This window comes from Chrysemys picta, chromosome 16, assembly GCF_011386835.1.
Source record: "Chrysemys picta bellii isolate R12L10 chromosome 16, ASM1138683v2, whole genome shotgun sequence".
In the NCBI taxonomy this organism is placed as follows: Eukaryota; Metazoa; Chordata; order Testudines; family Emydidae; genus Chrysemys; species Chrysemys picta.
In genome coordinates, this window is record NC_088806.1 from 30,860,157 (window position 1) to 30,873,830 (window position 13,674).

Genomic DNA, 13,674 nt, shown 5'->3' on the forward strand with positions numbered 1-13,674 from the left:
TGGTTTCTGAGCCTTTGGAGAGTCGCTTTTTCTCTGCAACTACAAGAGCTAGAATTTTTTTTTAAGTGAAAACTGAGATTCTTGCATAACTCCATGTGCAGGGGCTACAGGGCAGCAAAGTGAAATGCACCAAGTCTAAACATATGGGTCCTAATTCAGAAAACATGTAGGGCTTCTCTACTCTGGAAAGTTATGTCAGTATAATTATACCAGTATAGTTGTACTTGTACAGACATAACTGCCTGTGTGGACACTTTCTTCCATAATAAAAGTGGATATTTTCAGTTAATTTTAAACCCCTTTCCAAGCAACATAACCTAACTCGAAAAGGTCCTAAACTATAAGTGTGCGTGTCTGTGTCTCTATATGTTTACACTGTTATAACTAAAGCAGTTTAAATTCACAATGTAATTTATACGGGTAAAATTTACCTGTGTAGACAAGTCCGCACTCAAGGACTTAACTATACTTGCACTAGTAGTAGCTTTTATTGATTTCAATCTGGCTACTCAGATACATAAATAACTCATGTAGGATTGGTTCTCCCCCTCCCCGCCCCCCTTTTTTTAACTTTAAAGCAAAGTTACAAAAAAAGTTAACGTATATTGTACATTACTTCTTACTTATTTGGGATCAGGTTAATATTCAAAGAACCTGGCTAAAGATTCTGGCTGGGGAGCCCTCCTCTGCTGAGTATGTTAAAAGGGGTGACCAAATTTCTAAATAAGGCTCTTAATGTTAATGGGGCTAACGTAAATACCAGGAGTTATCCAAATGGTTCCCTCTGCAGGATCAGGCCCTAAAATTAATTCCATTTTAATAATGTCAGGTAGAGGTTCTTTAACGCTCTCTTAGTGTGGATTACAACAGTGGGCTCCAAAGTGGGTGCACGGCAGGAGGCGTGCTTTTTTGGCTTCATCAGTTTGGGTGGGAGTCCGAACGGTGTGGCAGGGGGTGCGTGCTCAAAAATTTTTTTCTGATAGGGGTGTGCGATCAAAAAAGTTAGGATATAATCCAGTGATCTCCAAACAGAGAGAAGGCCTCTGAGACATCTCCACTCCCATTAGTCACAGTTACACAAGATCTTGAAATTACATCAATTGCATACATGGAAATGTAACATTAGGAAACATATCTGTATTTTTAATGGTCTCTTTATGTGATTTAGCTGGAGAAAGTGAGGAGGAGAGCTAGGAGAATATAGCAAGCCTTCTACAGACCACAGTTTGGTGCCTACTCATCTAAAATTGTACTAACCAAGAAAGGCATCCGAAGAAGTGGGCTGTAGTCCACGAAAGCTTATGCTCTAATAAATTTGTTAGTCTCTAAGGTGCCACAACTACTCCTGTTCTTTTTACCAACCAAGAAAGGATTTTTAATATGTTGTTTTACAGCTTTGTTTAAAAAAGTGACCCCTGGAATTCTCATGAAGTAACAATTCTGGGGGGACTGTGTCTCCTAGGGGCTTGGGGGGGGGGGGTCGGGCCCCTGTCTGTGTGTGTCATTACACTAGGTTTTGGGGGGCATCCCCTGAGTGGTGTCATGACGCTAGTTTTGGGGGGTGACCCCTGGGGTCATGATGCCCAGTTTTGGGGGGCATGTCCCCTGTGGGCCCCGTAGTGTCACTGGCCCCGGTTTGGGGAGGGGTTCGTTATACCCAAGGAGGCTCATTGCGGACCACAACTCCCACAAAGCCCTGGGCCAGCTAAAGGACCCACGTGACCTTGTCCGACGCCTGCACCAATCCAGTGCCGCCGGGCCTCCCCGGCGCCCAATCAGGCGGAGGCTGGGGCGGGCCCTGCCGTTGCTAGGCTTAGATCAAGCCCGGAAGTAGTTGCTGGCCGGTCCAGGGCAACCCCCAGGCGTCCATGGAAGCGGAGGGTGGGGAGCCCAGGCTGGGGGCCGTCTCCCCCCGCTGGCGCTGCCCGTAGGGACCGGGGGGGTGGCCCAGGCTGGGGAGGTGCGGGGGCCCGTGGAAGGTAAGGCCGCCCTGTCATGGGCGTCTGCTGTAGGGGGCGCGGGTGTGCAAGGGGTGGGTAAGTAAGAGGTGGGTAAGTGTGCAAGGGGGATGGCGGTGAGTAAGCGTGCAAGGGGTGGGCAAGTGTGCAAGGGGGAGTGAGGGTGGGTAAGTGTGCAAGGGACGGGTAAGTGTGCAAGGGGGAGTGGCGGTGGGGGTGAGTGTGGGCGTTGAATGTGCAAGTGGAGGGGGAAAGCTGGTGCAGGACTCGGTGTGAGTGGGTGTGCACAAGCTGTACCGTGGGAATGGGGAATGCCGTGGGGGTAAGAGTTGGGAGAGTTCCTGCTGAGAGCATGTGGGGGTGCCAGGGGAGTGTGCATACGGAAAGGATGAGAGGGAGCAAGTCTGTGTGCTGCAGGCGTGAAGCCCATCCCTCATTCTGCTTTTGGCAAGGAGATCATGAAAATCCGTTTCTATGCCAGCACTCTGCCTTGTTGTTTTTAATTTCCTCATATGTGGTGGTTAATGAAGGCATTAGCCACTAATACCAAGCTGGGAACAGCATACTCATTTCATGAGTGTGGTAGGTAGCTCATGGCTTCACAATATATGTTTGTGTGGTGATATATACTGTACACACAAGCACTTTGGTACATGTACAAATTGGGATTCAATTAACTGGAATAAGTCAGCATAGACCGGTTTCAGAGTAGCAGCAGTGTTAGTCTGTATCAGCAAAAAGAACAGGAGTACTTGTGGCACCTTAGAGATTAACACATTTATTTGAGCATAAGCTTTCTTGGGCTACAGCCCACTTCTTGCATCTGATGAAGTGGGCTGTAGCCCACAAAAGCTTATGCTCAAATAAATTTGTTACTCTAAGGTGCCACAAGTACTCCTGTTCTTTCTTCTGCTGCTAAAGACTGTGTGTGAGCGAGATGACTATAAACACTAGTAAAGAAATAAGAATGGAAGCACCTTAAGCTTAAATTGTCCATATTCAGATGTTTTAGGTCACGTATGTTCAGGAGAGAATGTGGAGTAGGATTTGTGGTGCTGCTTTGATCCTGTCGTCTTGAAAATACTGCAGTCTGGGACCTAGTAGGATTAATTGCTGGTTACGTGGCTCATTTTACATAAGAGAGTTAAAAATACAGAGCTGTCTGAGGTCATTGGAAAGGGAAAGGACAGGGAGAGCTCAATGATGGGAGCAGTGTGGTGCTAGTATTTAGAGCTGTCATTGTTAGCGTGTTGACAACATTGCCTGGTACGCTGCCTGCTCTTGATAGTGATGATTGACCGGTACAAAGGCACACAGGAAGTGAAAGACCCACTGAACATCACAGAGAAAAAGTGGATGGTGGTTTTCCGGGGCACTAATGGTTCTTTTGTCTGGCCTTTATGTGGGGTAAAACTATGAAATAATAATCACAAATAAGTGACTGTTCATGTTTAATATTGGGGATAGTCTTCTAATAACTTTATAATTGGGACACGTTATCATCGTCATGGCAAATCCAAAGGGACATAGTCTCCTTGCAGATCAAGTGCCACCTGGATCGATCTCTCCCTAGATCTTTATGGTGGTCTGGCTGGATATTCAGTTTATATCTATCTTTTGGCAATCTTACCACACCACTGAAGCTTTTGGTAACCATGGTAATTGCTAGCTGTGTAGCAGCATTACTTGGTTCACATGCTTCATAATACATTGGTCTTCCATTCTAGTAACGTGTCTGTACCAAGAAAGCCACTGAAACCGAACCAGGGCTGATGGAGGCAGTTGCTGGGTTCAACTTCTAATATTCTCATTTCTGATGCTGTCTTGCCACTTAATGTGGAGCAGCTCACAAAGACCTTGAGAATTAAAAACCTCAGTCTGGTGTTCTTCAGCACCCCCATCTCACTGCCGTACAACAGAGCTGGTATAACCATGGTTCTATGGATCTGTGGCTTTGTGGCATGTTTGATGCCACAAGGTCCCCACAGAGGCTGCTGAAGGGCCTGCAACATGACAGCAGTTGCCGCTATACCAATGTCCACATCGTTTGAGCACCCTCCAGCACTGTCTGTGATGCTTCACAAGGATATGACGGTTGCCACCTGCTTGATGTCCCATCTAGACAGATTAATACTAAACGGATTGTAATTTGGAACTGGAGGTCGCTTGATGGTGATGGCCAGGGATTAACCAGACCGCTGCTTCTTGCCCAGCTAGATCAGTGATTCACCAATCTGAGCCAACAAGGCAGTGTCATTGGCATGTCTGAAATCTCAAAACAGAAGGGTGTTTAGCTCACTGTCACCGACAGCTGGCTCCTCAAGCTTATCCATAAATGAATTGGTGCTGATATTGAGTAACGATAGCGACAGCACACAGCCTAGCCGAACTCCTGTGGAAATAGGAAACCAGGTTGTGTATCTGCCACTGACTTGAACACCGCTTTCTGTTCCTTTTATAGCGCTCTTCTATCATTGACATTATCTTCCCAGGGATTCCAAGTCATCTCATCAGATCCTGCAAACTTGCTCAATGCACTGAATCAAAGGCCTGATGGAAGTCCATAAAAAGTGCTGCACGCAGCTTATTAAATTCATCCATCTTCTCAAAAAGCCGTCTCAAGGTGAATGACCAGGTCTGAAGCCACACTGAGTATCCTGGCCTTTGCCATGAAGTGCATTGTTGATTAAAGACATTAATATGGAAGCGAAGACTCTCCCTGGGATTGACAAAAGTGTAATATCTCTGAGTTGCTACATATGGCCTTATCACCCTTTTTGAACAGAGTAAAAATAATGCCGCCTTCCAATTGTTGGCGGTTATGTTAGTGCTCCAGAGGGTCTGGAAGAGTCTATGCAGCCTTGGTATAACAATACTCTCACCTGTCTTCAGTGATGATAGTAGTGGTGTTACAAACTCCTGGTGCCTTCCCAGGCTTCAGCTTACAGACTGGAATCCGGATCTCTTCTTCGCTGAAAGAAGGTGGTTCTACCGGAACTCCTTCGCTCTCTTCAGGCAGTGTATAATTGAGGAACATCATGATGTGGTCTTGCAGACTCTGGCTGATGCTGCTATCCCGTTTCTTTACTGTACCACCCTCCACTGCAGACACTGCACAGTTGCATAGAGACTGTAGAGATTGTGCCTGGTGGCAGCCAGTCCAAAACTGGCTGCCTGAGTTGACCACCAGGATTCCTGATCTTTCTTACACAATGACTGGATGCTGTTCCAAAGTTTAACCCGTTCAGCCTCTGCTTTTGCTCATGACCAATGTACCTTTTTTCTTAGATCCAGCTGCAGTGAGCATCTCCTCACCGATCAGTGCTTGATGTTTTGAAGGGCTGTGGCCACAGCCCTGAGCTGGCAGTCATCATTCTTGGTGACTTGAAACTACTCCATTCCTTCAGTCTGTAATGTTTCAACAGCCTTGAGCAGCCCAGAACAAAAAGCCATCTGATACCTCAATTCTAAGAATAGCTTTTGGTTGAATTGGACTAATTTCAGCCCCATTAACTGGCTGTTGTAGAAGTTGGAGGTGCACATTTGTCAGCAGAAGCTGATGGTCATGTCAAGTTTAGCGCCATCGTGAACTTGTAAAAAGCAACAGACTTGCATCTGAAGAAGTGAGGTTCTTACCCACGAAAGCTTATGCTCCCAATACTTCTGTTAGTCTCAAAGGTGCCACAGGACCCTCTGTTGCTTTTTACAGATTCAGACTAACACGGCTACCCCTCTGATCGTGAACTTGTACATCCATGACCAATGACTACCAATGATTTTTAACAAAGACATGATCAATAACAATTCTAGAGAAACCATCTGGCCTATACCAGGGCTGCTTGCGATTCTTTGTGTGTCGGAGGAGCGAGTCAGCAATCACCATATCATTGGCAGCTGTCCTGGTCTGTAGAACCCACTGCGCTTCCCGCTCAGGGCCCCTGTGACCCTACGAGTGCCTCAGTGCCTACTGGCAAACTCCAGTCAGGCCTGACAAAGGCACTACACCTAACACATAGTTGTCATGGCATTTATCGATAAAGAATGTCATATAAGGTATCTAATGAAAACGTATAGTGTACTGGCCATTAATATCATTGTGCAGTGTGTGTAAGAACAATACAGGAGGAATTATGGATACTTACTAATATTATGCTTTAAGTCTGTAATCAAACACAGAGGAAAAACCGGTTTTCTTCCAGACAGGAGAGGATGTAGTTATCTCCCTGTCTCTAATGTTAATTAATCAGGATTAGCTAAAAACAATGGGGATAACATTCACATATTGAGGCAACAAAAAAAGCAAATGAACGTAAGGACAACATTGACAGCTTGGCACCTACACCTCAAAGAGCAACCAGCGGGGCAAGGAACGTTGTCTCAGGATACACTTCACAGGGTGCATTTCAAAGGTGTCCTGGCCTATAAGAAGAGGGGAAAAAGACCCGAGGTTTATCGATTTACTGAGGAAACCCTTTGTAGTGCTTAGGGGAATCATGAAAGTCTGGATCCTGGTATGTCTGAATTCCAGCAAGCACTACAGGAGAAGTTTTAGATGAGAGCCTGTTTTAGAAAAGATTAAATTGCTAGAGTTAAGTTCTAGTCTTGCAGAAACTTTTTGTTTTAACCAGATCTTTCTATTATCTTTGCTTAGTATCATCACTTGAATTTCTGTTCTTTAGTAATAAACTTATTCTTGGTTTTACTATATGTTCTCCTCAGTGTCGTAATACGAAAGTGAGGATCCTCAGTTCACCTAGCGGGCTGGTGTGCGCACTGTCTCTTTGGAGACAGAGGATTTGGTAATTTCTGTGGGTGTCCAGTGGCGGCTGGATGCGGAAGAGGCACATTCTTCCAGGGAGTTTCTGGAACTAGGGTTCGTCAAGTGTTACCTGCAAGGCACATTCAAAGCTGGCAGAGCTTTGGAGGAGGTTGTTTGGCTGGCTAACAGGCTGGGCTGACAGGGAGCTGTCACCCAGTTTAGCTCCAGCAAGTCTCTCTCTTGGTAAGAGGGTAATGAGGTCACCTATAATTCTGGGCTCCCCAAGAAAGTGTCACAGCCCCACATGCATACCTGCTAATTAATCTGTAATGAGTGAAATTCATTGATCTCTAGCTAAGGACATTGGTTGTGTTTTCACTACTAGGTGCAGTCAGTGTGTCCCCTTATGAATGGACATGGCAGGACCCGCTATACGCATTGGGGATCAGCTCATCCTAGAAGAAGATTATGATGAAACATACATACCCAGTGAGCAAGGTAACTGGCACCTGCCTTCCTCAGAGCAGAAAAATTGGGCGTTCAGATATTGCAGGAGAATGGCAAAGCAGGCAGAATGAGTGATGTTCAGTGTGTTGGAGAGTTGAAAAGGTAGCTCGTGTTAGTGACACTCCATCCTGCTGTCGGTAGTGCATCAGTAACAGCCCGTCTCTCAAAGAAATTCTGATCTGCCAGCAAATTCAAGCCGGAGGGGTTGCAAGGCAAATTTAGAGGTTCGTCCAGTCAGACTGGCAGTGCCCTCACTAAGAAGCGGTGCCGAGTTGGCTCTTGGTTCCATTCCCTTGCAGCCGTTGGGACTGTCACAGAGGAAACCAGCCACCTGGGGCTGAGCAAGAGAGCCGAGCTCCTTTAGGAAAACGAGGGAGGAGATGGTGTCGGCTAGTGGCTAGAGCGGGACACTGGGATTCAGGGTTCTTGGGACCTGATTGTCCTCTTCCTTACACTGGTTTTCACTGCAGTAACTCCTTTGACTTCCAGACAGTTAATTCCGATGTATGGCAGTGAAATAGTAGAATAAGGCTCCTGGTTTCCATTCCCATGGATATACCTCCGTTTGTGGCTGCCTCTGTCTCCCACCCCTGCAGAGTTCAGCCTTGCCTCGCCCATTGTAAGATGCTCCCTGGCACATAGGCTGCACAGAGCTATAGAAAACATCCCAATTCTAGTGTCTTCAATGAGAGGGTTTCCCAGCACCCCTGGGCTGTACTGAGCACAGGTTTGCACAGGAATGCACAACCTTGCTTGTCTGCCCCGCACTGTCTTCTACTGACTTTTGTTTCCTCTACTTCTGTTCTACTACAGAAATTCAGGAGTTTGCCAGGGAGATAGGAATTGACCCTGAGAATGAGCCGGAGTTGATGTGGCTGGCCAGAGAAGGCATTGTGGCTCCTTTACCTCCAGAGTGGAAACCATGGTGAGAACTTTAAATCAGCACTATTTCAGTAGATTGCCAATCTCTCCTTGCTAATCCCTCTCTAGGTGCTTGTCAAATAAGTAGGGGAAAGTAGCCTAGTGGTTGGAGCAGGGGACTGGATATCAGGGCTCCTGGGTTTTATTCCTATCTCTGTAACAAAACCAGTTTGTGATCCTGGGTAAGTCACTTCCCCTCCATGCCTGTACATGCCCCTGTAAAATGGGGATAATACAATACCGTACTTCACTGGGGTGTGGTGATGCTTAAAGAATGGTGGCAATGCTGCCCTTGCCCTAGGGAGAGGGAAGAAGTAGTTTGGGAAATGAGCGTGATGGAAGCAGGACTGTACTGTGGGGCAGCTGCTCCCCCATCCTGTGTATTTGGGGCTTTTCTGGGGCAGCATGCTCCGTTTCTGCTATGCACCAAAGGGAGCCTATGGCCAGCGCTTGTAAAGCCCTATATGTTCCTGAGATGACAGGTTCTGTGGCCACACACAGCAGCATTGCTGCCAGCTGTGTGTGCTGATTCGCGGGCACAGAGCTGATGCCCTGACTCTCTCCTGTCTTTGTGTTCTGTTTTCCCCACGTCAGTCAAGATATCACTGGCGACATCTATTACTTTAACTTTTCTAATGGCCAGTCCACATGGGACCACCCTTGTGATGAACATTACAGAGAACTTGTGATCCAGGAGCGGGAGAAGCTTTCGGCTCATGGCAGCATTAAAAAGAAAGACAAGAAGAAGAAAAAAGACAAGAAGGAGAAGAAAGACAAGAAGGAGAGAGAGCCAATGAAACCTGCTGCGGTGAGTACACCTGAGGTGCTTGTTAGGGAGGGCCAGGAGAGCCAGCCTGAGCGTAAGTGACCAGCTGCGAGTTGGTAATGGCTGCTACTTATTGTGGTATTAGAGGCTAGAATGAATGACTGGCATGAAGTGGCTGTGGGGGGGCTGTGCAGAGGAGCAGATGGAGGCAGGCATAGCATCACTTTTCAATTATTGTTCTTTAACTTCATTTTTTAACAACTGGGCCAAATCCCTTAGTAACCTGAGGCCAGAGGAGAAATTGGCTTGTTCAGGGAAGCAGCTACTGTCAGTTTCACCCTCAAGGTCACTAAACTCAGCACTTGGTTTTCTGTGATGCTCCCAATGACTTTATGGTCTGAGGGGCCGTGAGGTGGAAGGAAGACAGGGCTCAGTGAATGCTCCCTCCCTCCAGTCTTCCTCTGGGACTGTGGAGTTGCTATGGTTCCAGAGGGGCCCTGTGGTGGCATGAGTAGTTCAGAGCCTCCTTCCTAAATCAAGTCAAGGCTACTGCAGGGCCCAAAGTGTTTCTTGTTTTGTTTGTGCTGGCCAAGGTTTTCTAGTACATAGTTCTTCCCAATTGACTGGGCCAAGGTATCAAGATGCTCAGGTGACTTTGAGTTAGACGGGTCAGTGGCACACCCAGAATGTCTCTAGGATCCTCCTGTTTCCTAATGCTTTGCCATACCCACGTTTGATCACAGGCCCTTGCAGAACATGGGCTCAGAGCCCTGAACTCAAGCCATTCCTCTTACTTCCTGCCTTTCCAGGATGGAGTGATTGCTGTGCTTAGATGGTGGGTGGGTGGGTTGTAGAATTTTTGGAGCAGTTTTTCTCATTGGAAGGAACAACCAATGTTATTTATGAAGTAACTGTGCACCTGTTGCTATGGTATCTAGGCACCAGGCACAGCCTTAAAAGCAATAGATTCATCTGTTTTGCAGTTGGTTGGCAACAAGAGTAGTCATCCCAATGGCAAACCATTCCTCCCTTTTCAAATAGAGAGAACTTTCCCAGTTCAACCAGTAATTGGGTAAATGTCAGGCTGATAAGATGTGCCTTGCACCAGACCTTGAAAGCCAACAAACTCTCGGGGGTAGAATCTTCCAGGCAGGGACCTCCATGGAAAAGGCCCAAGCCTTCAATTTGAGGGACTTCTGATAGTGTTTCTTATTTCAAATGCTCCAAGTACATCCTGTTCCATTTCGTGCTGTAGATGAGTGTATGTATCGGATGTTGTGTATTTTAGTTATCTGCTAATATTTATTTATTTAGGAAATGCAGCCAGAGCCAGGGATTCTTCCTTCAACATCCTTTTATCGAATGTCCTCTCCCATCCTGTCCTCTGAGTGTGCAAGTCCTGATCTAGATCAGGTTAGCCAGATTAGAAACGAGGGCTTTCTTAAGAAAGGTAAAGGAAAGACCTCTGAGAGACCACCAGAAACAAGTGACTCAAACAGACAGTTTGCAGGGACTTCACCAAATAAACTGCAGCCACTTCTCACAGCAAAGTCCAGCAGAACTCACCAGATCTTAGCTGATGTGGAGAAAATTTTAGGAAGAACACCATCTTTTAGCAAATCAGATGTAGACAACCAGCAGGGCCAAGACAAGTCTCCAAAAATTGGAGACCAGCCTTGTCTTAGTTTTTCTGACTCGGAGTCTGAAGGTTTAGATGTTGTTAGGACAAAGTCCATTTCTTATGTGTCAAAGAAATCGTGTTCACAAGACATTGAGAATGGGAGAAGTGTCCTTGATTCCCCCGAGGTTCTGGAGGACACAGGTATGCTCTTTGTTGAGGAAAAGCTGTCTGACAACCGGAAGAAGGAGGAAATGACAGGAGAGAGTGTCTGTCAGCCTGATGACGGCTTATCAGTCAGAGAAAGATCAACAGGACCTGGTGGTGATAAAGAAAGAGTCCCAGGTTTATCACAAGCCGATGAAAATGAAGCTTTCTTGACCCCCAGTGCCCCTGACCATATTTTTTACAGCAGGAAATGTGAAATGATTCTCTTTGATGCCAGTCCCACAGAAGACCTGAGTTTGATGGAGGAGGTTGATGTTCACTGTCCCCAACGAGAGCTGAGGGCACACAGCAGAGCAGCTGAGAGCAGAAGGAAGAGAAAACTTCAGGATCAGGCATTGAGTCAAGCCACCAAACATTGTAAGAGCAGTGAGGCTGTTGGCAAGTGTGAGAGAGAGAGCTCAAAGCAGGCAGAGTTTGTTGAGTCTGAAGGAGCAGGCCTAGAAGCAGCCCCGAGAAAAGACCTATTCGACAGCCCCCCGGCAGTTCCTGAAGTGACTGCAGATACATTACCCTACACCAGACGGGTAGACGTTTATGCTCCAGCAGGAGCTGATATTTCTGCATCAGAGCCTGTTTCTCTCTCTGCTGTACAGCACAAAGACAAGGAGAAGGCTAACGGTTTGGGGCCTGATCCTGACAGCAGTGTTACAAGCAATTCAGCTGATCATTTTGCATCACAGATTTTGGGAGAGGTTGATAACTTCTCCTGGGATCTCCAGAGCTCTCGTGAGTCTGACAGACAGACAGACCTGGTTGCTGCTGTTGCTAAAGGGCCTCTACCCACTCACCCTTTCACAGGAACTCTCCCAACTCCCCCACAAAGCTCAGCCAATGGGAAGTCGCAGAGTGACTGTAACTCTGAGGATGAGAAGTTCTATCCGCATGTGCAGGAAAACGATCAAGTACCTAGTCAGGAACATAGCTGTGTCAGTTTTAACATGAAACTGAGTAGGTCACGTGATGCCCCTGAGAAGAACAATGAGGGCAGACAAGAAGAAACAGGAGAAGGAGAGCAAAGGACAGAGCCAGTTCCTAGAGGGCTAGAGGCAGATTTGTTCACAGAGGGTTTACAGGTTTCTCCTGGTTGGCTTTATCGGACAGCTGAGTGCCAGGAAAGCAGCAGGCTCTGTCGACAGGTGGAAGGAGAGTTGACCCAGAGTGGAAAAGTGACTGAGGATTACAGCAAACTGGAGCTTTGTGAAGGAGCAGGCAGTAATGAGGTAGGCAGCTTAGACTTAAAAATCCCTCTGTAACAGGTCTGCTGTTCCATTATAAATGAATCTGAGGAGTTGAGAATGGGCATTTTCTCTCTGCTGAGCTAAGTTTCAGGAGAAAGGGAAATTATCTTCCTGGTGGTAGTCACATGAGCTGATGTGACAGGTATATTTGGGGGTTTATTAAAGCTTTGAGGTGCAGGATGAAAAATACCCTCCTGCTGACCTTCCTGGCATGGTAAGCTCTACATAACTTACATCCTGGATGAATTCTACAATAATACAATATTATTTCTGTCTTCTGAACTATCGAACAGGTCACACAGAGCAGTCCATGGATTGGGATTATTACATTTAATTACAAAGTCATCTCTAGGAGCATCTCCCTTATTTGTTTTCCACTTACTTTGAGGCTTCAGCTGAGATCAGGGCTCATTGTGCTAGCCACTGTCCAAACACAGAACCAGACCCTGCCCTGAAGAGTGAGCAGTCTAAATAGATAAGATAGACCAATGGTGGGAGGAAGAATGTGTCTTCATTTTACGGACAGAAGCTGAGGCACCAAGAGTGATTTGGCAAAGGTTATGTAGGGGGTATGAGCGAGCCAGGAATTAAGTTCAATGCCTTAACCACAGGGCCACCCTTTCTGTTAAATTCAGAAAAACAAAGGTTGCATGAACTTGTTTTCTCATGGAAGTTGAGCGTTAGCACAGTGCCCCTCCTCCCCAGCCTTTTGCAGGTAGGTGCTGCACAAACTTCTTTGAGCAAACCTCAGTCCTGACCTGAACACCACTGCTGTTGTCTTATGACACATCTTGATAAACTCAAACCAGGTAAATTCATGGGAGAGCAGCAAAGGTGGGATAGACTGGTGCCATCTCGGAAAGCAGTCTTCTCCCTCTTTCCCCTTCGGCCCCGCTCTTGGGAAACCAAAAGACTCCAAAGTACCCATTAAAAGTGATGCCTCCCTGCAAAGCTGACCGTGAATCCCGGGGACATGGGAGTACGCAGCAGATGCAAGCAATGCTCTCTGACTGTGTTTTGCTTTGACTATCACGGGACAAACTCTCTCTGCCCTTCATATCTTGATAAAACAATTCAATCCAAAGTATTCTTGTTTCTTTTTAGAGCTCCCACCTCTTCATTATTAGGACAATTATCCTGGGCTACAATTGCCTTGTTAATTAAACAAAAATCCAGGTAGTATTTAATGTTGGATGACAGGCGCTCAAGCTGTTTTGCTCTGGCCTGCAACTGCATGTGCTTGAAGCTTGCTCTTCCTCCCCAAGAGGCAGCACAGTTGAGCATCCCCCACTGCTATAAGATGCACTAGTTTTGGGCCATGGTGCTGTCCTCCACTGCATACAGCGGGAGGTTCCTCGTCGGTGTGAAGTGTGTCCTGGGCTGGCTTGTTCTTTGTTTCATAAGTAATTGCTTCAGTTTAATAAGGACTTGCCAAATCGTGTGTTCCGAAGAAATAAAATAAAAGGTCATTGTGTGTAATGTTAATGAAGTGCTTTGCTCCCGTATTGCTGGTATCCAGCTGTGACTCCACTGAATTGCTAGCTTCGATTTCCAATTACCAGCATGTGGTAGCACCCCCTTAGCTGATAATAACTATGACTATAAATATCAGATAAACTGCAGATTATCCTGAAAGTTTTAATTAGCTGAATGGAAGTGAGTTTTTCTTGCTGACGGAC

General features: G+C 46.5%; 1 protein-coding gene across 13 annotated transcripts in view; it reads left to right on the forward strand.

Moving 5' to 3' along the window:
- Positions 1 to 13,674, forward strand: part of CEP164 (centrosomal protein 164) — an 82,879-nt gene that overhangs the window by 6,501 nt on the left and 62,704 nt on the right. For 8 of the 13 annotated variants that reach the window (XM_065569107.1, XM_065569100.1, XM_065569106.1 and 5 more), the window contains exons 2-5: positions 7,103 to 7,215; positions 8,038 to 8,149; positions 8,740 to 8,953; positions 10,226 to 11,977. In XM_065569107.1, coding sequence (XP_065425179.1) covers positions 7,128 to 7,215; positions 8,038 to 8,149; positions 8,740 to 8,953; positions 10,226 to 11,977 — 2,166 coding nt within the window. In that variant the 5' untranslated portion in view covers positions 7,103 to 7,127. Of the gene's footprint in view, positions 1 to 1,836; positions 1,980 to 2,500; positions 2,541 to 7,102; positions 7,216 to 8,037; positions 8,150 to 8,739; positions 8,954 to 10,225; positions 11,978 to 13,674 lie in introns of those variants that run through there. The other 5 variants (XM_065569104.1, XM_065569109.1, XM_008165559.4 and 2 more) reach the window with 4 other exon arrangements.